At 57.2% G+C, this 26,000-nt stretch overlaps 2 protein-coding genes across 13 annotated transcripts; one reads left to right on the top strand and one right to left on the bottom strand.

Moving 5' to 3' along the window:
* The first annotated feature begins 1,149 nt into the window (after window positions 1-1,149).
* Cbarp (CACN subunit beta associated regulatory protein) lies at window positions 1,150-9,649 on the top strand. 6 transcript variants are annotated; one of them, NM_001388507.1, is given in 11 exon segments: window positions 1,150-1,392; window positions 3,070-3,169; window positions 3,290-3,429; window positions 3,529-3,593; window positions 3,722-3,775; window positions 3,973-4,117; window positions 4,770-4,947; window positions 5,052-5,180; window positions 5,516-5,723; window positions 7,003-7,183; window positions 7,937-9,649. In NM_001388507.1, coding segments are annotated over 3 exon segments (1,296 nt in total). In that variant the 5' UTR covers window positions 1,150-1,392; window positions 3,070-3,169; window positions 3,290-3,429; window positions 3,529-3,593; window positions 3,722-3,775; window positions 3,973-4,117; window positions 4,770-4,947; window positions 5,052-5,180; window positions 5,516-5,572; the 3' UTR covers window positions 8,901-9,649.
* Stk11 (serine/threonine kinase 11) lies at window positions 8,998-25,773 on the bottom strand. 7 transcript variants are annotated; one of them, XR_015623963.1, is made up of 11 exons: window positions 24,663-25,772; window positions 15,459-15,542; window positions 14,724-14,813; window positions 14,153-14,285; window positions 13,949-14,085; window positions 13,539-13,666; window positions 13,186-13,243; window positions 12,160-12,356; window positions 10,557-11,842; window positions 10,170-10,376; window positions 9,523-9,972 (listed from the first exon to the last, which is right to left on the bottom strand). XR_015623963.1 is itself a non-coding variant. In NM_001108069.3 (10 exon segments), coding segments are annotated over 9 exon segments (1,311 nt in total). In that variant the 5' UTR covers window positions 24,953-25,773; the 3' UTR covers window positions 8,998-9,972; window positions 10,170-10,182.
* Window positions 25,774-26,000: the final 227 nt, after the last annotated feature.

Below are 26,000 nucleotides of genomic sequence, written 5' to 3' on the forward strand. Positions count from 1 at the left end.
AACAGCTGCCAGTAGCTCCAGCTTCAGAAGAACTGACATCCTCCACTGGCCTTCAAAGTAAATCCACCCCCTCTCAACATGCGCGTGTGCACACAGTATTTAGTATTTGAAAAATCCAGGCCTGCAGTGCTGACAAATGCCTGAGCTTGAGGCCAACCTGGCGATCTAGCCTGGGCGGGTGGGCCAGCCTCAAGTACTGAGTCTATGTGTCAATCCCCTTCACTGAAAAAAAAAAAATCAGTGTAAGCGACCCCACCTTCATGATGACACTTGTCTTGACTATGGCGAAGCCGGGAAGAAGGGCCTGGAAGCTTAGGCTCTTATAATAGGACAGTCCCGGGGTTCGAACCCAAGCACCAACAGAAAGAGACCTGTCTGCAAGGGAAAGGGATATGGGTCATTCTGTAACAGACCTTTATGGATGCAAGTCAAAATGTTATTACATTCATTAGTTAGTGGGCAAGAGACAGCAAATCTGTGGGTGTCAAAGGATAACGTGGGAAGAAGCACTCTTCTTTTACTCTAGGGGACCGAGGGATGACACAAGGGTGCTTGGGCTTGGCCGCAGGCTCCCTTGCCCGCTCAGCCCTTTCACCAATTTCCTTGTTTGAGAAGGTCTCATGCGAATCAGGCTGTGAGGCTGACGTTGACCTTGCACTCCTGATCTACTTGATTTCGCCTTCCGAATGCGGGTGTGCACCATCACAACCAGTTCTGAAGGCAAGTTCTAAGTAGGTGTGGGACGGCACTGGCTATCTGGTGGATCCAGAAAAGAACAGAGAGCAGCACAGGAAAAACAGGCATGGTCGGGGTGTGGGAATGTATCTAGATCTCATGGTTTGTAGACCAAGAGGATCCGCAAACTGGAATTGCACATCTGGAGTGACAGGTGACAAAGTAGGTAGACCAGAGTCCCCAAGACCTGGGATACCCCTGTTAGGTTAGGGGCGTAAGGCGCCCCGCCCGCACCGAGTTCAGGGACGTTGCAGCACCAGGTAGGCTGAGTCGCGCAGGGGTGAGGGGGGCGGGGCTGCGCGCCCGCGGGAGGGGGCGCGGGAGCTCAGGCTCCGCCTCCCGCCCCCGCCGGAAGGGAAGGGGAGGCGGTGGCCATCACATCGCCAGCCAGACGCGGCGGCGAGAGCGGCGGGGGCGGTCAGGCTGCGGGACCGGGCGGTTACCGGGTACACAGAGCCAGGGGCCGGAGCGGGCGCATCGCCAACGCGATCACGTGCGCAGCCCCACCTCTCCTGCGTGCCTCCTCCGCGCGCTGCTCTCCCCATTCATAAATTCTCCGTCGGCTCCGCGGCCACCGAGCTCCAGAGCCAACCGGGAGAGCCGTGTATCTGCCGCCCGCCCTCCCGCCGCCCATGGGCCGCACGCCCCGGCGCTGAGGTAGGCGCGGCGGGCCCTGGCGTACGGGGCCGGGCGGGGACGGGCGGGCGGATGCGCGTGGCCAGGGGATGGCGACCAGCTCCAGGGCCCGCCCTGGCCCACCGATCCTGTCGCGCGCGGCTCCGGGGAGGGAGCAGAGCGTGGGAACGGCCTGAGCCGCCCTGCACCCCGCCCACCGCCTGCAGCCTGGAGAGGGATCACGCCCATGCCTGCCCTTGGCCTCAGTTTACCCTAGTGAGAGGGCGAGAGCGATGTCGCCTTGGCCTCCTGGATCCTCACGAGCCTGGCATCGGGTTCTCTGCGCTTTCCCTCACCGTATCCTGCTTGGGGGGGAGGGGGTCCTGGTGGACGTTCTGTGGGGACTCCATGTCTAGGCTCCCATTCTCGCTGGTCCTCATGATCCCGCCTTCCTCGCCTTGGGTCTCCAGCCATCTTCCTTCCCACCTCTCATTACCATCCTCACCGAGCCCCACCCCCCTCCAGCCTGAACTCATTTTCCGACCTACATATGCACCCCTTATCACCCACCAAAACTGATGCCCGTTGTCTCTGCCTCGGAGCGCTGAGGAGACGTAGCCTTCTTGGGGATACATTCGTTTATTCAAGTCCCCCCACACAACTCCAATACCATCCAGTCTAAGAAATACTGGTGACGTTGGAGCCTGTGGGCTCTTCTTCCATGGGAAAGGGGGGGGGGGTTGCATGCTCATGCTGGTGTGGGAATTAGGGATGGATGGCCAGAGCGGCCTCTACTACTACATAATCATCTTCATTCCCGGACTGAGTCAGGTGCAATTTTAACAGTCCCTTTCTGAATCCACCCCACCTCTTGATGTGCCCTAGCCTCAGTTTCTCCACTCGTCTGGCAGAGACCTGGTGAGCAGCCATCTTGGCCAAGCCTTGGGGCGCCCCTGTGGGCGGCCTCCCCTGCGCCCCCGCCCGCCTCCCTCTGCCTGGCAACACACCCTCCCCCCCAGCGCGGCCCTGCGCACTGTCACCATGGGAACCAGATTTTTCAGGCCAGGAACAAATGAGCGTCTTTTGTCCTTTCCACTCCCACCAGTGTAGGGAACAAGGACCTTTCCCTATAGAGTCGTGACTGGGGGTGGGGGAATCATTGGTACAGCCCCTCCCACACCGCAGGTGCACTACCTTCAATTCCTTTTCTGCACCATGAGACCCTGAGACACAAAGGACCCTAGGATGTTGCCTGAGGGTGCTGTGGAGGCTTCCTTCTCCGTTCCTCCAAGGGTGCTTTCCCTTTCCTGGGCATGGCTGCGTTACCTTGCCGGTCCGGCCACTCCAACCAGCCAGGGAGGTGGTTGGCATGTGGAAAAGCCACGCTTATACAGGCGCGCGCACGCGCGCGCGCGGACACACACAAACACACACACATATATATAGACATTTCTGCGCACGCGCGATGCCACCTTTTATGTGATAAAGATGGCGAAAGAAAAGTCCTAGGGAAAAAAAAAGCCTTGGCTACAGGCGCCCCTGCGGGGATGGGGAGTGGGGGGGGCGCTCATATTGTAAGACTGGGCTCCACCTGTCCATGAGTCACCCCAGTGACGGGTGCTGCTGCTGCACGGGGACGATAGGGGCTGATTTGCAGGGGCTCCTGTGGGGAGGGGCAGGCAGAGCTGAACCTGAGCTGGCTTTATGCCCTACTTGTAGCCTCAAAATGCAGCCCACGGCCACCATGGCCACAGCGGCCGCCACTACTGCCACGGTTGCCCTGACGACTTCGTGGGACAATGCCACCAACCGCCCCACGGTGGGTTGGGTGACTCCTGGAGACTGGGGATAGAGGTGGGATGGAAACTCCACTCTGCGGTGGAGCCCTGACACCCCGAGCCCTGACACGCCCCGCCCTGTGCACTCAACCCCGACTCAGGCGGAGCCTGACCCCATCTTGGACAACTATGTGCTGCTGGTGGTGGTGATGTCGCTGTTCGTTGGAGGCACGCTGGTGGTGCTGTCTGGCGTTCTTCTGCTCTGCAAACGCTGCTGGGAGGTGCACCAGCGCTTCAACAGGTGCATGTCCTGGGACCCTCTTGGCGACATGGCCAGGTGCGCTTGCAGAGCCTCACTAGAGCCCCCATCCCTGCTCACCCTTGCCCCTCTCTTCCTCAGGGCCATGGAAGAAACAGAAAAGACCACCACTACCTACCTGGACAACGGCACCCACCCCATACAAGGTGAGGGGCCCGCGCGGCCTGCAGCACCCCTCGCTGCACTTGACTGTGCCTCCCGCCGCGCCCCCCCTCGGCCCCCTGCCCGCCCCCTCGGGCCGCCTGACGGTCTGTCTGTCTGTCTCCCCCACCAGACTGGGCGCAGTTCGAGTCCGACTCATCTCTGTTTCCTTAACGCCCAGGCGTAGGTGCGCACAGGCGCGTGCTGAGAGCGAGTGAGTGTGTGAGCGGATGAGCGAGTGCCCGCCGCCCCGCCCAGCCCGCCCCATCCTGCCCTCACTCGGCCCGTGCCCCCCTCCCAGCCCACCCCACCCAGCGGCCTGCCTGGCAGCCAGACACGCGCGCGGCCCACCCCGGGCCCACCCTCTCTTGGCTCTCCTCACAGACCCCGACTGCAGGGGGGAAGACCCCGAGGGCCAGGACACCGAAACAGAGCGCTTCCTAGCCACCACCTCCACCGGTCGCCGCGTGTCCTTCAACGAGGCTGCCCTGTTTGAACAGAGCCGCAAGGCTCAGGACAAGGGCCGCCGGTGAGAGAAGTCAGGGGGAGGTCACAGCTGCTTGGTGCTGAAAACTGGGGACCCTGGCTCATGTGTCTTGGTATGGGCTGGCAAGGGTGGGTAGTAGAGTAAGTATTCATACTGAGGTCTAAGCAAGGACGGCAGATCTCTCTGGAGTTAGAATTACAGGTGGTTCTGAGTCGGCCCAGTATAAGTAGGTGGTGCTAGGAACCCAACTCAGGCCCTCTCCAAGAGCCGGAAGTGCTCTCAACTCCTGAGCCATGGTTCCAGCCCCAATTGCTACAAATTTGAGCCCAGGCTGGACTGCATAGAAAGTGCCAGGCCAACCGCGGGCGCACTTCACAGACCTGGCTTGGGGAGGGCCAAGGAAAATCGCTGCAAAGCTCAAAGTTCTAGCCAAATCCAGGCTAGAGAGTGAGACCTTGTCTAAAAAACAAACAATGGTGGCGGGGGGCAGAGGCCGGTGGGTGTTCAGTGAGTTCAAGGCCAGCCTGGACTACAGAGAACCTGCCCCCCCCCCCCCCCCCCCCGGTGCTCGATAGGTGAAGGCAGAAGAATCAGAAGTTCAAAGTCTCGAGTACGGAGAGACCTATGTGTGCCGATGTTAAAACATGCTCTGCTAGGGATTGCCAGGGGCTGACTGCTGGGGTCCCCAACATAGGTACACCCTGACAGAAGGGGATTTCCATCACCTCAAGAATGCCCGCCTCACCCACCTCCACCTACCGCCTCTCAAAATCGCTACCATCCATGAGTGTGACTTGGGTGAGGCCAGTGCTGCGGCCACGCCCCACCCCCACCCGGCTTCCACCCCCAAGGACAGCTTGGCTATATTCCAGGTGAGGTCAAGGTTGCTGCCGCCTGTGGCCCTCAGTGGGGCCTTGGCAGGCTGTGTCGGGAATGCGGGACCACCCCTCACCTACATGGACTCTCTGTTTCACAGCCCCCTGGGAAGTCCCTCACTGGCCACTCGGTGGGCCCCAGCTCTGCCCTCCCAGGTGATCCCTACAGCTCCGTGGACTTCTCGGAGATCAGCCCCTCGGCCTCCAGTGACTCTGGGGAGGGCACCTCGGTGAGGGTTCCCTCTGGTTCCCCTACGTCATCCCAAGATCGTGGGACCACGCTGCTCCCAGAACACGGTGGCCTGGGATTCCCAGTAAGAGCCAGGCTGGTGGGAATGGTGACCATCTCCACTTCAGCCCAAGGAAGAGAACTTGTAGGCAGGGTCCTTCCCCCGTGAACGGCAGGATTCAGGACAGGCTGGCGCGGCTGGCCTGTGAGAAGAGGCTGCAAGAAGGGGTGACCAAAGGCACACTTAATGGGGACCCAGGTATTGGGCCAGGGCCAGCTGGGGAGAGGATTCTGTGCCTTCCTGACAATCACCCCTACCTCCCCCACCTCCTCCAGTTAGATGCGGGTACCCGGGGTACCAAGGCTGCTGGGCCCGAGACAGCACCTGGGGAGATGGGCACAGGCTCCTCCGGGGCTGGCACTGTTTTGCAATTCTTCACTCGGCTACGCCGCCATGCCAGCCTGGATGGAGCCAGCCCCTACTTCAAGGTCAAGAAATGGAAGTTGGAGTCCAGCCAGAGAGCGTCCAGTCTGGACACGAGAGGTAAGGCAACCCCGAGTGACTCCAGGGGTCATCTTGACAGAGGCCTCACAAGTGGCCAGGAATCCTAGGGCCTGAGTGTAGGGAAGCCAATGACCCGTCTCCTAAGCAGGTGACCATCCTGTCACCAGAAGTCCCTAGCTTCCCGAGACCTCCACCGCCTCTGCCTGTATGGCTTTGAGTTATTAGAACAAGCCACAGGTAGAGCCCGCTCGAAGCCCTGGCTTCCCCCTCCAGTGTTCGGGTACATGTTCCCGGTTCGTGGGAGGACAGAGGTTCAATGCCAGCCTCAGCTGTGTAGGTTTGAGGCTAGCTTTGACTACAGTGAGAGCCTGTCTCCAACAAAGAAAAGGGAGCACTGGACTGATTTTAGGATTTGTGGATGCCTTTTGGTATTTTGAGTTGTCTCGCCATGTGGCCCAAGTAGACCTTGAACTCCTAGCAACCCTCTTTTTACATACTGGGGATTGTCGATCAGCACACACCATACCCAGCCAATCCCACACACTTTGATAAGGCCCCCGGACAGTAACAATTTGTGCTCTGGCGGTCACACTGTCCCATCCTCAGCCGCTGCTTTAGGAAGTGAGTTCCATATGCAAATCAGTATAGATTGTGCCCATAAAGCAATTTATACAAACCGGTGGTAGCCTACTGGCCCTAAGATACAGGGCTGCTTAACTGTAGGGAGGATACCCTGCCCTTGCTTGGGACAGTGTCAGCTAGGTAGGTACTGGCCTTCCATGTGGAGGGGAAGGGGGAGGACACAGTGTTAGCATCAGGGAGGATCTGGGTGGAAGAGGGCTTACCTTACTTCCTTTCCGGAGTACTACTGTGGGCGTGGCAGTCCTGTTGACTGCCCTGGTGAGAACCGGGGTTCTAAGGTGGAGTCGTGATTCCTGGTGCAGACTACCCATAGTTACTGTTGCAGCCCAGAACTTGTTTGCCTGGTGGCTCCCAGCCCACCTGGAGGCCTGCCCACTGGCAGTTCTATTTGGGGTAAGATCCTGGCTACTGGCCAGAGGCTGGGGGCATGGGTGGTGCTTGGGAAGTTCACCCAAGCTTCCCAGGGCACGGTGCAGCCTGCAGGCGGCATCTTCCTCCTGCCTACGCAGGTTCCCCACCTTGCCCAGGCCATGGCTTCAGCAAGAACTGGGCCTTGTGAGCCACTGGGCATCCTCTCATGACCACACCAGGCCAGCCGGGGCTCTCTGGACTGCTTTCCCCTGAGGTCTTTCAGCTCGTGTGTAATCTCTGGCCCTGGCCTGATCGCCAACTACAGGTTCCCCGAAGCGGCACCACTTTCAGCGACAGCGGGCAGCCAGCGAGAGCATGGAGCAGGAGGGGGATATCCCCCATGCTGACTTCATTCAATACATTGCCAGCGCAGGCGACTCGGTGGCCTTCCCACCCCCCCGCCCCTTTCTGGCCAGCCCCACCAGCCCGCCCCCCACTCTCGGCAGGTATTTTTCAGTAGATAGAGGTGCTAAGGGTGGGCCTGTGGGCCCCTGCCCTGCCCCGTCCCCCATAGGTGGCCCGGGGACTGCCCTTCTGGCCCTGTGGACACGAACTCGAGTCACCCTGGCCACTTCATGGGGGCCACCTCTCCAGCGCAGACCGGAGGAGGAGGAGGGAAGCAGGGAGAGACTGGGTAAGGGTAGGTGGGCAGTTGATGGTCCCAGGGTCTCCAAGATGAGACACCCACCAGAGCAGGGCAGTGGGCTGGGGCCTACCATGGCCCTGCCGATTTGTAGCAGGCTCCGAGGCCTGAAGGGCTCCTCAGTGGTCCCAGCGTCCCTTCTGCCTGCCTGCACTCCTGATGTATGCCTGACCCCAATCAGGGAGCGTCCTTGGTAACGGCTGCTATCAGAAGTAACCTCCCACCCCAAGCCAAAAGCAAAACTCCCAAATGCTAAAAACACTGGGAAACGGGCTGAGGCCTTGCCAACTTGGGGGTGACCTTTGAGCTTCATTGATTCACACCCAGCTTGTACTAGGTCCAGTGGGTGAAGTAACCACCTAGTACAAGGGCCTGATGATTTGGTGTCTAGTTCAGATCCATTCTCTTGGAGTCCCCTTGCACATCAAGAGAATTACTTGAGTGGCCCAGATTCGATGAGTGTCCCTCCATGTCCATAGTCCCTAAAGCACAAACACGTGGCCGGCAGGGCAGGGCAATGCCTGCAGGCTCTGACCACATGGGCCTGGCCTTGCAGGCTAGAGGCAGCTGAGGCGGCGGGAGGAGGAAGCCCCGAGACTCCTCCGGAGCATGGCATCAGTTTGGGGCCCGAGCATGCGCAGCAGCAGGACCCGCAGCAAGAGCAGGACGCCGAGCATGCACAGTGCAGCTACCGTGATCTGTGGAGCCTTCGTGCTTCGCTCGAGCTCCACGCAGCCACTGCATCAGACCACAGCAGTAGCGGCAATGACCGTGACTCAGTGCGCAGCGGCGATAGCTCGGGCTCCGGTTCCGGGGGTGGAGGCGCAGCACCCGCCTTCCCGCCCCCTCCTGAGTCTCCGCCTGCCTTGCGGCCTAAGGACGGCGAAGCCCGACGCCTGTTACAGATGGACAGTGGCTACGCGAGCATCGAGGGACGTGGAGCTGGCGATGAAGTTTCTGAACTTCCTGCTCCAGCTCGGAGCCCTCCCCGCAGCCCGCGAGCCTGGCCACGCAGGCCGCGCCGCGATTATAGCATCGATGAGAAGACGGACGCTCTTTTCCATGAATTCCTGCGCCACGATCCTCATTTTGATGATGCTCCAAGACACCGCGCACGTGCGCATCCTCACACTCATGCGCGGAAGCAATGGCAACAGAGAGGCCGGCAGCACAGCGACCCCGGAGGTGCACGCGTGGCCACGCCCCCTGGGGCTACCCGCCCCACACGTGCCCCCTTACGCCGTGGGGATAGTGTTGATTGTCCTCCTGAAGGCCGTGCGCCGCCCATCACCGGTGATGACCCATCCATTCCCGTCATTGAGGAGGAGCCTGGTGGTGGAGGCAGTGGTTGCCCAGGCTCTGGGTTATGTGTTGAGCCCGCCGGGGCACTGCTGGACAAACTAGCAGCTAGCCTCGACGAGAGACTCTTCTCTCCCCGTCTTGCTGAGCCAGTTGCCTCATCCCCGGTGCTGATTGTCGCTGCTGCCGCCCCTACATCCCCTGACCACAGCCCAGCCTAAGCTCTGTGTACTGGACCTGCCTCTCGGCTGCTTTGCCGGCGGCACGTGGGGCCGCTGTGGGAATGGTGGCGACAGCGGGAGCAACCTGAGGTTGCTGTGCATGGGTACGCGGCCCAAATCCCAAGTGTGCACAAGGAGTGTCCCCTCGGGCACTTAGCAGGGTGCAGTGGGCCTCCGGATGCACAAGGCCTCCGGACCCAGGCTCAGCTGCAGGGAGGATGAAGATCTTGGATTCTCAAGTCCATATACGGTTGACCCCCGGCACCCAGCCTCTGGCCACAGATGCGGGTGGAGCAGGTTCTGAGGTGCGCGTGCAGCCTCCCTCCAGGATCAGCCGAACCTCCACACTCGTGAGCACGTGCTGGCAGTGCCACTGCATGCGTGAACCTACTGGAGGGGAAGTGACTGCGGGGCACTGAGGATCAGAGAGGAACACGCGCCCCAGATCCTTAATCCTTTCCCCTGTCCATGGTATGCACTTTGTAGCAACTGTACCTTTCCTCTCTGAGCAATAACCGACTGCGCCTGCTCGCTCTCTGCATGTGCACAGGCTCCAGCCTGTCCCATCCCTCCCCACGAGCTTTGGGCTTTAAACACAGAGACAGAACAGCCCGGTGGCAGCTTCAAGTTTCCCAAGCTTTATTTATTGCCAAAAGATTGGGCAGCCTCGCCATGAGTGCCTGCCCACTCCCTGCCCTGCGCCCTGTGGTTGGTCGTGTTGTCTGGTTGATCATAAATGTCTCTGCATATTTGTTCGCTCTGGGTTTTCTCTGCAGGCCACCCTGTGCCCCGCCTGCTCCCTATTTCCAAACATCCTCATAGCCACAGCTCAAATCCTCCTGTTTTATTTAAAAAAAAAAAAAAAAAAAAAAAAAAAAAAAGGAAAAAAAAAACCAACCCAAAGACAGCGAGGCTCGCAGGGCGGCATGCAGGCGAGGCCGACCAGTGGTCTCGACATAAAGTGCTTCTGGGGTGGCAGGTCTGCCCTCGGCTCCAATGTCCAGAAGTATGTGGACAGACAGGCCCGGAATCAGTATTGCCGGGACACCTGCCCAAAGATCCTGGCGACACACTGTTGGTAGAATGGGTGGCCACTTAGCACCAGGCCCCAGGTACTGGCCACTCCAGAGCAGAAAGGTCCTTTGTGCACATAGTCGGTAAGGGCTGTGGCCTCACCCCCTGCAGCCCTGCCCTTGGGAAGGAGCTAGGCGCATAGCAGACGCCCACTGTGAACACCAAACATGACTCTGGATCCTGGCCCTTGCCCACCTGTAGGCCTCAGTCACTGCTGCTTGCAGGCCGAGAGCCGGCGGATCTTGTTGCTGGAGCACACCTTGCGTGCAGGGTTGGCAGCGCCAGGCCGGCCTTCTGGCTTCACCTTGCTGCTGAGCTGGGGCTCTGTGCCATTCACACAAACAGCCTTGGGCAGGCTGTGGCTCTGTCCATTCTGACCCACTTCCTCTTCCAGGACCTGTCCTGCGGGAAGATGGCAAGCATAGCTTGAGTCAAGGGCCAGGCAGCTCAAAGTCCCAGGGTCCAGCCAGCCCCAATTGCACCAGAGGCTGGTCTCTGCCACCCCTCAGTAGCTCCAAAGATAGTCAGGCCATACCTTCCCAGTGGTATGCCCTGGCCCTCCTGCAGCACACCCATGCTCACCTGCCTGTCTAGCCTGGGTAGCCCAGCACCAGCTCACAGAGCTCTCCAAGGGAGCCAGGCTCTAGACCCTCAGAACAGGCACAAGGAGATGAAGCCCTCAGCCTGGGGGCTACTAGATGTGCAGAGCATGGGGAAGGAGACCATCCAGCTGGGGGCTGCAGGCCCAGCATGCTCTGCTGGGCTGCACTCATGGTGGAACAAGAGGCGACCTCTTCTGAGCTCCCCAGGCTTCAGTGGGCAGAGTGTACGGGTAACTACATAGCCCAGTGCTCTGCAATGTGGCTGAGAACCCAGCACAAGCCCTACTGCCCTTGTTCCCAGAGCCTCCTACTCAGCCACACTGGCAGCACCCACCCAGGCTCTCATGCTGGACAGGACTAGGCGTGGGGTCAGGTGGACTCTGCCCCTCCTCCATCCACACAAGACACTGAGTAGAAAGGCCCTGTGCTGTTGCTGCAGGCAGAGGAACCAGGCTCCCCTCTGAGTGCCATCACTTCCCTGTACAGCAAGCACTCCCCCAGTTGTCCCTTCCTTCCCAGCAGCCTTGAGGGTCCCTCATGCAGCCAGCATCTCCGTGCGCCTGCTCCCCAGCAGAGGGGCCCACAGCAAGAAAGAGGGCCTTGCCCCGCACCAGCTATCAGCTCAGAGCTGAGCCGGTGGGACAGTGTAGGCAAGGGCTCCAGGTGACAGAGAGAAGACACTATTCCCACATGGGGATGGAAGGGCTGCAGCCAAGGCCCACACTGAACCTCAGGCGCACACCTGTCCTTGTGGGCCGACCTGGCACCCAGCGGGGGCACTGCTTTCAGAACACTGATCTGCTACAGGAGACACAGTAGCCCAAGGTCCTTACCCTCCCCACATGGCTGTTTGAAAGGCCAGGAGCTGAGTGGGGCTGGCCTGAGGGGCACAGGAACAAAGGCTCCACAGCCCTGGCTGGTGGCCACCCTGACGCTGAAACCCTGCCCCAGGCCCTGGGCCCAGGCATGTCCTTTGAAACCCTGGTAGGAAGCCTGTCATGAGGAGCAGTGACGGGGAGGGAGGGAAGGAAGAGGGAGGGAGGGAGGGAGGGAGGGAGGGAGGGAGGGCAGTCGCGGTAAGCATCCCCCTGCAGACACAGTGGACAAAGCTTTATGGAAGACAAGTGGGGCAGCAGACAGGGAGCTACACTACGGCCCCGAAGCCCTCCTCGGGCTCCTCTCCGGGAAGGCCTGCGCCCTGGCTCTTCCACATGCATGTGTCGCATGCGTCCTCGCTAAGCCCTGACTCGGCCGTCTCCTCGACACCTGGGGAAGAAGGCGATAGAAGGTCAGGCATGGCCAGGACTGAGGGCCACTGGACCCTCCCTCAGGCGGCTGTCTCAGGGCACCTACCCGCTGCCCTCCAGGGTCCCCTCCTCCTGCTAGACACAGCCATACGGAGGCCATAAGAAGCTGCAGATGGGCCCAGGGAGCCCTCCAGCCAGCCCAGAGTGAATGCCACAGCCACCAGGATGGCTTTGGCAGTCCTGGGGGCTCGTATCAGCTGGAGCCTTGGGAAGAGGACCAGCCCCAGAGTGCACAAAGGCACAAGCTCCAGCGTGAGCTGCGCCCAGTCAACTCACCAGGCACTGTGAAGTCCTGGGTATAGATGATGCCGTCCTCAATGTCAAACAAGTCCTCGTCCTCCTCCTCCTCTGCACGGCCATGCAGGTCCTCCAGGTAGGGCACTACGGTCATGCTGCGCCAGCGGTCCTTAGTGTCTGGACTTGGGGGGATAGGCACAAGAGCCTCGGCCAGCGGGTGTTTCTTCCGGAACCAGCTGCAGAAGGCAAGTGCGACAGAGACTCAGGCGCTCGGCCTCAGAGGCCATACCATGGCTGCCCTTGGCAAGGCCTCAGTACTCAGGCTACAGACTTGAGGTAGCCTAACACCCACAACACTGACCCTCCCCCCCAAAAAAAACCCCACTGCCTACTGATGACAGCCATAGCACCTTGGACTCGGGTGGGTGATCTGGTCCCTGCACCTACAGTCTGCACCACCCGCCTTGAACAAGGGTAGGCTAAAGCCCTCCCTGGGGAACACCCAGCTGAGCCAGTCTCCGTCTAGCATGGAAGTGGCAAGAGGGCTGGGGACAGCACAAGCGACAACGCCTGGACCCAGGGCCCCGACCAGCTGGTTAATAAACAAAGGGCAGGACAGAGGCTCCCCTGTCACCCAGAAGGCTCTCACCCTTGAGTTGAGCAAAGACACCACGCCTCACGCTTTCTGCTGACCTCCCTAGCTACATCATTCTCATGTCCAGATGGCCAAGGACCAGCTGGGGGCCAGAGTGACACCTCCCTGTCTACACCCTCCCCACCATGAGAGGATCTGCCTCCAAATTCAGGGCCTGAATCTCCAACTTCTTAGCCACACAGCTGCCTGCACTCCTTTACAGATAGATTAAACGTAGGGGAATCTGGAAGGACTTCTTACCCATGGCCTGCCCTGGGCACCCCCTTCGTACCCCATGTTCACACACAGCCTTCTCAGGTCATCAATGCACACAACGCAATGCACAAATCCCAACTCCTGTGACACACACTGAGACCATCCCTCAGCTCACCCCCTAGGCAGGCTGACACAGGCAGGCCAGCCACACTCACCTGTGCTGTCTAATCTGTCGGATGGAGAACCTCTTGGCTGGCTCGTACTCCAACATCCCTGTATGACAGAAGGGATGTCTGAGAGGGTAGCAGGTGCCTGCCTGCCTGCTCTGTGCCACAGCCCCACCCCACCATTTCTCACTGGTGAGCAGCTAGGCCTCAGTGAGCTAGCAATAGGTAGCAGGGACATAGCATTGAGACTCCCAACACCCACTCTGCCCCTGGAGAAGTAAACAATCTTAGAAACCTCCCACCCCAGCAGACAGGCTGTCCTGTCAGTTGGGTCAGAACCCTCCACAGACCAGGGGCTCTGTCCCTGGCTGTCTGACATTGGTGTGATTAGAGATGCCCACCTCGGAGTAGGTCAGAGAGTGGTGGAGCGCAGTCACAAGGGATGGTGAAGTCCCCTCTCCCGATGTTCTCAAAGAGCTTGTAGATATTGTCCCCCTCAAATGGGTACAGGCCCGTGGTGATGTTGTAGCTTCACACAGGAAAAAAGCATCAGTGCTGGCCACACTGGAGACCAGAGGCCAGGTGCTCCCAACTCCCAGAGTGGACACATGTTAACTGGCAGATGTGCAGCCATGGCACTGTACACTGTACACCTGTGGGATGGTGTGTGGAGGGAAACTACACCCACAGACCTGGAATGTCCAACCTACTGGCCACACCCTGTAGGTCGAAAGGCCCAAGAATACTAGAGAACATTCACAGCCCCCTCCCTCTACCCCCTTCTGCTATAGGGTACATACAAGACACTCACAGTGTGACCCCAGCTGACCAGATGTCCACCTTGAAACCTGAAAAGGTGTCCAGTCCATTGGCAATCTCTGGAGGCTGGAAGGCTGGGGAGCCCTGGCTGGTCCGGCAGGTGTCATCCACAGCGAAAGGGTGCAAGGCCTGCAGGGCAGTGAGAGTCAGGGCAGCTCAGGAGAAGCGGCCCAGGATCCCTGCACACGGGGCCTACCTCGGCAACACCGAGGTCGGAGATCTTGAGTGTGCCATTGGTGGTGAGGAGCAGGTTGCCCGGCTTGATGTCCTTGTGAACAATGCCCTGGCTGTGTAGGTACTCCAGGCCGTCAATCAGCTGGCGGAAGTACCTGAATGGGTGGGACTGGCTCAGGCCCCACAGGGTCCCAGCCCACACCACAGTGCCTACATAAGTCTGCTATGAACTTTGGAAGACTCATGAGGCCTGGCCCACAAGGGGATAAGTGTTTAGGGCTCAGGCGGACAGACTTGATAGAAGGCTAGGGCCCACTGAAAATCACACAGGGCAACTAACAGTCACTGCTGTCCAGGCTCAGGGAGCCAGGTTTCCCCTCTGGCTTCATTTCCTCCCCTTCCCTTGATTCTGTTAACCGAACCTGGAAGGGTTGATCAGGCCTCAGAGCCACTATGCCTCTCTGCAGGGCAGTGGGCCCACAGGGCTTACAAGAGCGTAACCCCAAGCACATTGGCTGGGCTAAAAACTAGGGGCCAGAAACATCTGGGTTTCCTGATAATGGCTGGTCCTCCTGCACCCACAGGGCACTCACCCATGAGCTTGGCACACGGGGAAGCGCTTCTCTGGCACACTGTCCAGCATCTCCTGCATGCCACACACGCAGTACTCCATCACCATATACGTAGGGCGCTAAGGAAAGCAGCACACACCAGGCCTGGGAGTCTGGAATGCCCTGAAATCCCAGGGCAACTGAGGCAGAAGATGTTGCTGAGGGTGCAGGGCCCCGCTGGGCTAGCAGACCACCAGCACTCTGATCTCCAGCCATCTTGTGTTCCCTATCAGTACTCAAAAGCCACTGCCACATGCCTATAAGGCTTTGGACCACATGGAGTCAGCACAGGTCACAACAGGACTAGAAATAAGCTGGCCTACTCACTACTGGGAGGGATGGGAACCTGGGAGTTAGGACTGCAGCCAACTACAGGGTACTTGGTTCTCAGAATGCTCCCAGGACTACCCAGACGTGGTATAGGCTGTGCAAACTCTACCTTTGGGAAGGGACAGCATGGAAACCTCTAGAACAGGGGCACTGTCAATGTATGTAGGCCCTCAAGTACCTGTGAGGCCATGCCCAGTTCCAGTCACATTGGTCAGACTAGGCTTGCACAAGGTAGGAGCCCCATGTCTTGTTCACCCTGCCTGCTGAGTTGACAGGCACCACGGGATGACACACAGCACTAAACTGCAGCCATAGGTCTAGCAGAAGGTTCTTCCCAGTCCCTACTGTACAGGGGACCGCCCCACCCTACTCCATCCCACAGGATATATCTTCTGCTTCTCCTCATTGTACAGCACATCCACAAGCTGGATCACATTCCGATGCCGCAGCCGCCGCAGCAGCTGGATCTCCCTGCAACAGAGGACATTGCTCAGCTGACCCTGTTTGCTGTGAGAAGCCTACATCTAGTCATGGCAGAGCTGCCATGTGGGAGCACACTGGACAGTGGGGAAGGTGGGAGTTGAGCTTGTTTGCCTGTGACACCTGGCTCAGTCCCAGGGAGAGAACAGTCACCTGGGCTGTGGTGGTTTCAGGCCATAGCCAAGAGGGACCGTGGGGACACTAAGATTGCTTTGTAGAAGCAAAGCTCCACATAAGGTGGCACAGGTCAGCACCTGATGTGCCTGGAGCTAGGCTAAGAGGGCCACAGGGGCTTCTCCCAATACCGTCCCACCTCACAACCCTGGATTTCCCCCAGCAGAAGGTCAGCCCAGAAACTGGCAACAGCAGCAACAGCCACCACGGTACTATCGAGGAAGGCACTGGTCCCACATGAGAGCTACTGTCCAACAGGTTGATGGGGCCACTGGCTTCCCTTAGCTCAGGTCTGATACCCAGGTACTAACCCAGCACCCCGATATCAGAAGCTCCAAGTACATGCATAGCACCCATCACAGTCTCATCAGAGAAGTCGCCCAGCTGCCAAAGGGGCAGGCCAGCTTTCACACATGGACAGATACCACAACATGACCCACCTACATAATGAAGTATCACACGGGTGTGAACAGGAACAAGGCTCCTACACTTGTCATAGCTTAGAGGGGCCCTGAAGACTTCTCAGCCCAGTGAGAGACCAACACAAGAAGGCCACACAGTATGGGTCTCCACAATAGCAGATGTCTGAACGAGTGATTCCAGAGACAGAACTCACTGGAGCATAGGGCTATGGCTGTAGTGGACAGCTCACAGGGACTTCCTTTAGGGTGATGGAACATATGGACTGGAGAGTGGTGACAGAGACACTGCACACTCTCCAAGAGGCTAGCTAGCATGCCATGATGGGTGAGGGCAGCATGATACTCTGTGGTTTGCACCCTCACCCAAAAGCTCACCTGGGTGGACAGTGCCTCTCCTTAGCCTGCCTTTACCACCCCAGACTCCCCTTCTTTCAGAAGTCTCCCTGAGCACAGCCCTCTGGACGGATGGACGGACATCCATCCTATGTTCTCGGCTGTCTTCTTCCTGGTCTGGCCTGGTCATAGGCCAGAAGGGAAAAGATGCTCTGCTCTGAGCACTGCACTTTCACCCCCCACTCCTGGGCCCAAGTTCAACAGTGCCCCCCCTCCCCCCCACTGAGTGTGGGCACATGGTATTTATGGAGTCAGTCTACATTGGGACACAACTATCCCTCCTCAATGTGGTGGGTACAAGTGGACTTCGGCCTCAACCCTAGTTCACTTTCTGTCCCTAGAAACCACAGCCATGAAAGGGAAACAGCACAGGCTGAATACACACTCAGAGGTGTCTTGGGATTGGGGTTTCTGGGAAGCCAACTCAAAGCCGCCTGGACCAGTGGTCAGGTACAGCATGATGCAACCCACAGACCTCAGCAGTACCCACTTCCACAGTGACTTACAAGCAGTTACTGTAGAAAACAAGGCTCCCTTCTGACAGCCCCACATCGCAGCAGAGACTGTCACAAAGGCAGGGCTTGAAGCCTAAGAGGGAGGTGCAAACTGAGGCAGATGCCACCTCAGTTGACTGTGATAGAGGCCAATACTCATACCAATACAGATGTCAGTCAAGGTAGAGGGGACATTTGAGTGAGTCAGATGACAGCTGTACCCTACAGAGGCACTGCAGTAAGTAAGTAGAAGCCAATAGCCAGCCATGTGGCACACGCCTTTAATCCCCACCCAGAAGGCAGAGGCAGGCGGATCTCTTTGAGTTCAAAGCTAGCCTGGTATACATAGTTAGTTCCAGGACAGCCTGTGTGCTGTGTGTGAGAGCATGCACCTGTGTGTGGTGTGGTCCATCCCCTCCTGTGCACACAAGTTGAGATGGTGTTTTGTGGAATTTTCCTAAACTGAAACACTCCATCCAGCAGGGAATCTAAGATAAAAGGTAAACAACAGGGGTTGGGGATTTAGCTCAGTGGTAGAGCGCTTGCCTAGGAAGCGCAAGGCCCTGGGTTCGGTCCCCAGCTCCAGGGGAAGAAAAAAAAAAAAAAGGTAAACAACATAGCTTGGCATTGGGGGTGGGGGGCACCCCAGCACTTGGGGGAACCAGGAGCAAAGGCAGATGGATCTCAGTTCCAGACTAGCCTGGTCTACAAAGCCAGTTCCAGGATAGCCAGGGCTACACAGAAAAACCTTATCTCCAGAAGCCAACAAAACCAAACCAAAAAATCCAAAAACAAACAAGCAAACAAACCAACCAGAAGGTAGATAACTAACAACACTGAACAGCTTCAGGAAGTCCATGAAACTGACCAGATGCCGGAAGCCCCTTTGTAGCTAGGCTGTTACTTTGTGGGTTCTCCTTCCTCACCTTTTATCTCCCCCACACCACTTTTCACACCCTAACACTGGATAGGAGAGAAGAAAGGGTAGAGGGAAGAGAGTAACTAGGAAACTCCATGAATCTAATTTCTTTCCTTTTGTTTCATCTTCAACCCTGGCTACTAGCAAACTGCAACCAACCTCATTAATTAGATCACCAACCTTGCGTGGGGTTGGGGGTGGGACTCACTTTTGTATACCCACTGAAAAGTCCCCAGAATTCCAAATGTCATACAATCTCAGAAACTGTCTGCAGCTGGCAAAACCACGCCTCTGCTAGAGCTCGAGACAAATCATAGTCAGCTGCTGCGGACAGTCTGAAGCAGCCCCACATCCCACGCCTGGGGTTAAAATGAAAGCACGTTCTTATATGCTCTTAACCACTAAGCCATCCATATCTTCAGTCCCCATTTCTGTGTTTCTTAAACCAAAATGCCAGCATTTTTAAAATGTCACTACTGGAAGACATTTAGAACGAGCCACCTGGAGAGGACACTCTCCAGCCTGTCACAAACTGCCTGCAGGCTGTGCTCCAGGTTCCCAGCTCTGGGAGTCACCCATGCTGGGGAGGGCCTTGGGGATGCAGCTGTCTCCGAGTCACTCTGCTCCTGTAAGTAACCCCAGTGAAACTCACTGGTTCACCACATTAAGACTTTGGTGGTCCTCATACTTGGGTCTGTTGTGGGCTCCCTACCTGGGCTAAGCAGACAGTGCGTAGCATCTCCACAGAAGTTTGTTACACAGCACATGATGTGCTGGTTAATGGTGATCAATTCTACAGGCACTGGCGAAGTCTGAGGGAGTCTCCAGATTAGACTGAGCAAGGACAAAGTCCTACCCCCCAAAAATGGGTTGAGGGGGAGTCTGTCTCCTGCCTGCAGATATGATGTGATGTCATCAGGCGCCTCCCAGTTCTGCTGCCAGGCCTCCCCCACAGGGAGGAACTCTGCCTGCAATCACTTCCTTCCTAAGTGGCCTTAGTCTGGTGTTGGGTGACAGCAAGTAGACAAGTATATGAGACAGTGTCCCAGCATCCTGAGGACTGGACATGGTGCTATGTATCTGTAACCCAACACTTAGGAGGCTGAAACAGGAGAATTATGAGTTTGAGGCTAACCTGGGATGCTGGAGAGATGGCTCAACAGGTAAACGCTCTCTTCCTGATGACCCTGGTTCAGTTCCCAGCACGCACACAATGGCTCACAACCATCCGGAACTCCAGTTCTAGGGGATCTGGTGCCCTCTTCTGGTTCCCCAGGTACATTACAGCATAAATATGGGCAAAACACTCACACATAAAGTTTTCATTAAAACACACACACACACACACACACACACACACACACACACACACACACACACACACACGTTACTGAAACCCCCAGCACCCAACTCTCACCCACAGGAAAGTGCTTGAGAGCATAAGAGAGCCAGAGAGCCCAGGCAGGTTCAGACCAGGAAGGACCCACCACTTGGCTTCAGGGCTTTTGCCACCCTCCCTGTGTTCAGGGTCTCTTTTAGGTAACCAAGAAAAGCAGGTGAGAAGGAAGCCACATGGTGCTGTACACAAGCTTGTAGTCTTCAACAAAGCAGACCCCCAGATCAACCTGGGTCACAGAGCGAGCCCTGTTCAGAAACAACAGGAAACGATGCTAAGAGAAGCCAGCTGTGCACTGGTGTGGGAGGAAGCAGGAGTCCAGCTCAGCACCTCAGAGCCCAGGCCAGGGAGGAAGCCCCAGACTTCCCCTAGGTCCCATCCAAGCTCCTCTCGGGCAGCCCAGTCAAGGCCCAGGCAGGACATGCGCACAGTCCTGCCCTCTGAGCAACTACACAAAGCTGAGACTACAAACCTGCTGGAGCTGACAAAACACCAGGCTGTCACAGGCATCCCACATCCTAGACAGACCCTAAACTCAGGAGAGGGGCACTTCAACTCAGTTCTCAAGGTGGCAAAGCTCAGTGACAGCCACCTGCCTGGCACTGGGAAAGTGTGGCCCACGCAGAGTCCCGAACTCTGCCTGCACAGCAGATGCTAGCGCTCCACCCTACCCCAGTTCAGTGCACTGGCTGCTTGGCAAGGGTCTGTGGAACAACATGGGTCACTCATGGAAGCACCAATTCCCTGCCAAGGAAACCAGCTGACAGGAGACTGCAGAGACAGGAAATCTCTGCAAGCATGCGTGAGAACCTGAGTCTCATCTCCCAACACCATAAAAATCTGACTGCTGGGGCTGGGGATTTAGCTCAGTGGTAGAGCGCTTGCCTAGGAAGCGCAAGGCCCTGGGTTCAATCCCCAGCTCCGAAAAAAAGAACCAAAAAAAAAAAAAAAATAATCTGACTGCTGCTGCACACCTGTGAGTCCTGTCACCTGTCTAGTGACAGGTTCCAGGTCCCAGGCACTGACTGAGAAGTGACACCTGAGGCTGCCCCCTGGATACCACATGCACATACATGTATGCAGGCACACAGGGTCGACTCCCAGCACTGTCCCTCAGGCAGGCAGCATGAGCAGCTGTCGAGTCTGCTTTGGATGCTCTATGAGCTGAGGGCTGAAAACCAACGAGGCTGGTTGTTGGCTATGTTTCCCACAACTCGCTAACGTCCCAACTATGCACAGTCCACATCACACAGCCAGGCAGTCACCATGGAATGGCCTCCAGTTGTCCCTGGATAGCTGCCAGCATCTCCCATGGTCCCAGCAACCCAGACAGGTGCAGATCGGGACAGGCAGTGACAACCAACAGCTGAGCACCCTGACTGCACTGTCTCAGCAACAGTAGCCATCCAGCACAGACACTCTGCCCAGGCAGGTGCTCCCTGTCCCCAAAGAGAGATGGTGGCCAGACAAATTGTAAAGGACAAGCAGCTCAACTAAGCATGATCCATACTGCCAGGACCCAGCTTTTGGCAGCAGGGCCCTCAGCCCTAACCACTGGAGGGCCAGCAGGAGCCACCACCTTAGTGGACTGAAAGAACGCAGGCACAGCTGGCCATCCATAACCTGCAACTAGCAAAGAGCAAGCAAATGGTGATGCCATGGCTGGCCTCAGCCCATGTGCAGAGCAGGAGGAAGCTTGAGGCCCAGAGCTTAAGATCAAGCATTCCGACAAGACCCTGCCTTACAGAAGAAAACTAAATGCCTTACATGATGGTGCCCAGCCATCAGCCCACTGCTCAGGAGACACTGACTGGGTCATCCACAACTACATAGCAAGCTGGAGACCAGCCTGGCCTACATGAGACATCTCTAAGGACTCAAAACATGGCTCGGTGATTAAGAATGTCTTTGGCTCTTGCAGAGAACCTGGGTTCAGTTGCGAGTACCATGTTAGTCAGCTCCCAAGTCCCGCTCCTGCAGCTGATGCTCTTCAGGCCTCCCCAGGCACATGCATCCCCAACCACCAGCCTCTATACGCACACATGCATAAAAGCAAATCCAAATGGTTAGGCAGTGGTGGCCGGACACCTGTCACACCAGCACGCTGGAGGCAGTATATCTTATAAGTTCCAGGCCAGCCTGGGCTACAGAGTGAGCTCCAGGACAGCCAGGGCTACACAGCCTGGGGTGGAGGTGGGGGTGGGGTGGGGCTGGGGGTGCCAGGAGTGAGGGACAAATCTAAAAAAGGAAGACATCAACAACAAAAAACAAAAAATACAAGAAAACAAGAACATAAACAAGAAGCAAACGAGGCTGGAGAGAGCTCAGTGGGTAAGAGCACACTGGCTGCTCTTCCAGAGGTCCTGAGTTCAAGTCCCAGCAACCACATGATGACTCACAACCATCTGTAATGGGATCTGATGCCCTCTTCTGGTGTGTCTGAAGACAGGGACAGTGTGCTTATATATAATAAGTAAATTTTTAAAAACGAAACAAAAAACAAAAAGAGCAAATGTACAAAAGCGTTCTCCTGGGTCACGGTGAGGGCGTCAGGTGGCCAGTTCTCACCTAGGTCTGTGCCTTCCACTGCAGCATGCAGACACGAGGCTGGAAGAGCCTCACCCGCCATCTTCTGGGGTGGCTTTCCAACTTGTCCCATCTGGAGGATCTCAGAAGTCTATGCACAAGCAACAAGGCCCATGCACCCAGGGGGTTCACACGGCCCCCCCTCCCCAGGTAAGGCAGAGCAGAACAACCATAGCACTCTTGAGGGGGGTGGGGTTAAAGCCACAGCTGCAGAGCCAGCAGGTCAGCAGCAACTCCAGCTCTCCCCTTGGCTGGTATAAGAACTTGCTACTTAAGGCTGGAGAGGTGGATCAGCGGCCAAGAGGACTTGGCTACTCTTCCAAGGACCTGGGTTCAGTTCCCACAGAGCAGCTCACAACGGTCTCTAACTCCTGTTCCAGGGAATCTGACACAGATGTCTATGCAGGCAAAACAGCAACGTACATTAAAAAATAAAAATAAACATTAAAAAAAAAAGATCTTGGGGCTGGAGAGATGGCTCAGCGGTTAAGAGCACCCGACTACTCCTCCAGAGGTCCTGAGTTCAATTCCCAGCAACGACATGGTGGCTCACAACCATCTGTAATGAGATCTGATGCCCTTCTCTGGTGTGTCTGAAGACAGCTACAGTGTACTCATATAGAATAAATGAATAAATCTTAAAAAAAAAAAAAAAAGATCTTGCTACTTCTCACGGGTGGATGAGTGTGTGTGTGTGTGACAGGAACCAAAGTGCACAGGTCCCTTCAGCCTTCACAGAAACGAAGGCGCCACACTACTCCACTGGTCCTGAGAGGAGAAAGCTCTGTGTGCAGACTGGATGACAGGACCCCAGAGGCTTGGCTGGAAAGTTCCAGACACTTCACCACAAGAGAGAGACAACATGAGTGCAGTCTATTAAGCTCCTACAGACAAAGGGGCCTTTCTGCCTGCACCAGCTGTCGCCAAGCTGCCCCTTCCATGCTGTGGCTCTGTGCACACCAGCAGGTGCCCGCAACCTTAGGGTTTCCACTGCACGAGTCACTCAGGCAGTGGGTAACACCAGCACTCCCCTAGAAACACCTGGCTTTGTGTCCTGCCATTCAAGGACCTCAGAGCAGGGCAGTTTGCCAGTCCGAAGCTTTTGCCTCAGTTTCTCCTCCTGGCTTTTATCTTTCCTGCCCATGTGTGTGTACGTGTGTGTGTGCCACAGCACACATATGGAGGTCAAAGCAAACTTGTAGGAGCTGGGTCTGCTTTCACCTTCCAGACTTTGGGGCACTTACCTACTGAGCATCCTACCAACCCGTTTTCCTCATGAAACCAAGTTTTCCCATGCATCTGGCTGGTCTACAAACAGAAGCAATGTTCCTCCCTCAGTCTCTCTAGCACTATGACGACTGCATGTACCCATTTGCCCAGACCAACTCCTGGCTTGAGGAACAGTGCAGGCTCCTTATAGCACCCTACTGACGTCCAGTGGGCTGTGTCCAGCGTCTCTCTAAGCTCACACTGTCACTGCTGTACTTCCCCAAAGCGGCCACTTGCCTGGGAGGTCAGCAGTCACCACCCAGAGAGGAGCAGCCTATGGCACCTCCATCTTACAGACAAATTTTCGAACCAGGTTTTCCCCAGCTCAGGCCTCCGAACTCACTGAAGGCACACCTGACGCTGGGTCCCCACGGTTCCCCAGTGCAAGACTAACCTAGGACCACTCCTACAAAGAAGGCAAAGCAGGGGGGCTGGGGATCTAGCTCAGCGGTAGAGCGCTTGCCTAGCGAGCACAAGGCCCTGGGTTCCGTCCCCAGCTCCGGGAAAAAAAAAAAAAAAAAAAAAAAGATGGGGGGCTGGAGAGATGGCTCAGCGGTTAGGAGCACTGACTGCTCTTCCAGAGGTCCCGAGTTCAAATCCCAGCAACCACATGGTGGCTCACAAACATCTGTAATGGGATCTGATGCCCTTCTCTGGTGTGTCTGAAGACAGCTACAGTGTACACACATACATGAAATAAATAAATAAATAAATATTTAAAAAAAAAAAAAAAGGCAAAGCAGATCCTGAGGACACCCCCCACCCGCCTGGCTCCACCGCTGGGTCCACACATCGGTTCCTGAGTATCTGCCTGCCTTCCTGTGGGTACCACTCAGAACAGTGCACAGCTGGCAAAAGCAAGAAGCTGCCAGACAGCCTTTCCTGGGACAGGACCACAGGCAAGGTCAGTTTGACAGCGCGTCGCCAATACAGGCCCCAAAGATAAGGCCCCTTCTCGGAAGCCGGTAGGTGAAGTTTCCCAAGTTCCGCCAAGCCGGGCAGGCGATAAAGAGTCCCCACGGCCCAGCAATGCCAACTAGGCAGGATATTGCAGGGGCCCGGGCCAGCACTGGCTGGCTACCCACCCCCTTTCACCCCAAATCACCATTATTTTTGGCCCTGCCGGTTCCCTCTGTGTAAACAAACGAGCCACCCGCCTGGCAACGCCCGCCAAAGAAGGCAGGCCTGACTTGAGCCAGGACCTGGCCCAAAGAGGAGGGCTGGAGGCACAGGCCACACGACCTCCCGCTAGGACAGTCCTACCGGCTGCCCCAGCACACAGACCCCCGAGGTGACGCTCAGGGAGAGATTGGGTAGATAAGATAGTGAAAGGAAAGGGGAGGAAAAGAGAAGGGAACGAAGGTTAGAGGAAAGTGAAGAGCCAAAAAGTGGAGGAAGGGCTGCCCAAGGAGTTCAAGGCAGCAGCACCCACGTCGGCCCCAGGCCCTTGGCACCTACTTCTTGACGTTGGCCTCGCCATTGGGGATCCTGCGCAGCTTTTTCTTCTTGAGGATCTTGACCGCCCTGCGGCATAAGGTCTCGGAGTCCAGCACCTCCTTCACCTTGCCGTACGAGCCCTCCCCGAGCAGGTCCCCCATCAGGTACTTGCCGATGAGCTTGGCGCGCTTGCGGCGCGGCTGGTAGATCACCTCGGTGGAGTCGATGCGGTGGATGAAGGTGTCCATGCCCACCGACATTAGCTCGCCCTCGGGGAACAGGCCCAACGGCTGGGGGTCAGCCACGTCCATCCTGGCCCACTCTTTGTCCTCGTCCCCTTCGGGAGCGCCAATTCTTTTCAAGTTCAAATTTCCCCCACCCGCTTCTTCCAAATGTTCAAGAAGGGGAAAAAAAGGAATGGGGGGGGGAAAGGAACGACCTCCACAACCCTCCCGGTCCCCACAACCGGGTCCACGTCCGTTTCCTGGGCGCCAATTCTTCACTTTTGATTTTCCCCTTTTCTTCTAGGTGCTCAGGGAGAAAAAAAATGAAAATAAGAATAAAAAAAAAAAAAGCAATGAGCCCCCCCAACCCTCGCGTCCCCCTAATTCGGGTCCCCGGGGACGCTGCTTCCGACGGAGGCGACGGTCCGCCGTCGCGGCGCGCGGGCCGCTAGGTCATGGTCGCCACTTGGGCCCCGCGCTCAGGGGCCCAGGCGGCCGCGTCGAGGACGGTCCGCTCCGTCCATGTCCGGCCCGCGCCGACGCCGCGCGCGGCCCCTTAGTTCCCTTAGTTCCACGACTTCTCGGTGCGCAAACTCCACCCGGACGCGGGACACCCACAAGTCGCGGGCACGAAGTCGGGACAGGAAATCTTCGGGGGACCAATGGGGGGAGAAAACCACCCGGGGCGGCGCGTCCCCCTCGCCGCCTAGCCGCCGCGTGACAGGCAGGAGGCCGGAGCGGCGAGGGGGGAGTCGAACTTCAGGCAGAAAGATGCTGTCCGCGAGAGAAAACTCCACGCCGACACCGCCCTCGGAGGCTCGCGCCTCACTCGCGGGCGCTGTGAGCCGCCTCCCCTTTCCTAGACCGACACGCCGCCGCCATCTTGTTTACCGCCCTGCGCCGCGCCGTCGTCGCACGTCTCAACGGTGGACACGCCCCCTCGCGGAGCCGACGTGCGCGGCAGTTGGCTGTAGCTTTAAACCCCACCCCTCGAACCCGCCGCAATCACCAACGCGGATTGGACTATTTGGATCTGGGTGGGCGCCCGAGCTGACATTGGACAGCTCGGGTTCCACTTGTGAAGGCGTGATCTACATTCTCATTGGTAGTCTCAGACGCCGGTCAATGGGAGTTG

Source organism: Rattus norvegicus, chromosome 7 (genome assembly GCF_021556685.1).
Source record: "Rattus norvegicus strain SHRSP/BbbUtx chromosome 7, alternate assembly SHRSP_T2T, whole genome shotgun sequence".
NCBI classification, from domain to species: domain Eukaryota; kingdom Metazoa; phylum Chordata; class Mammalia; order Rodentia; family Muridae; genus Rattus; species Rattus norvegicus.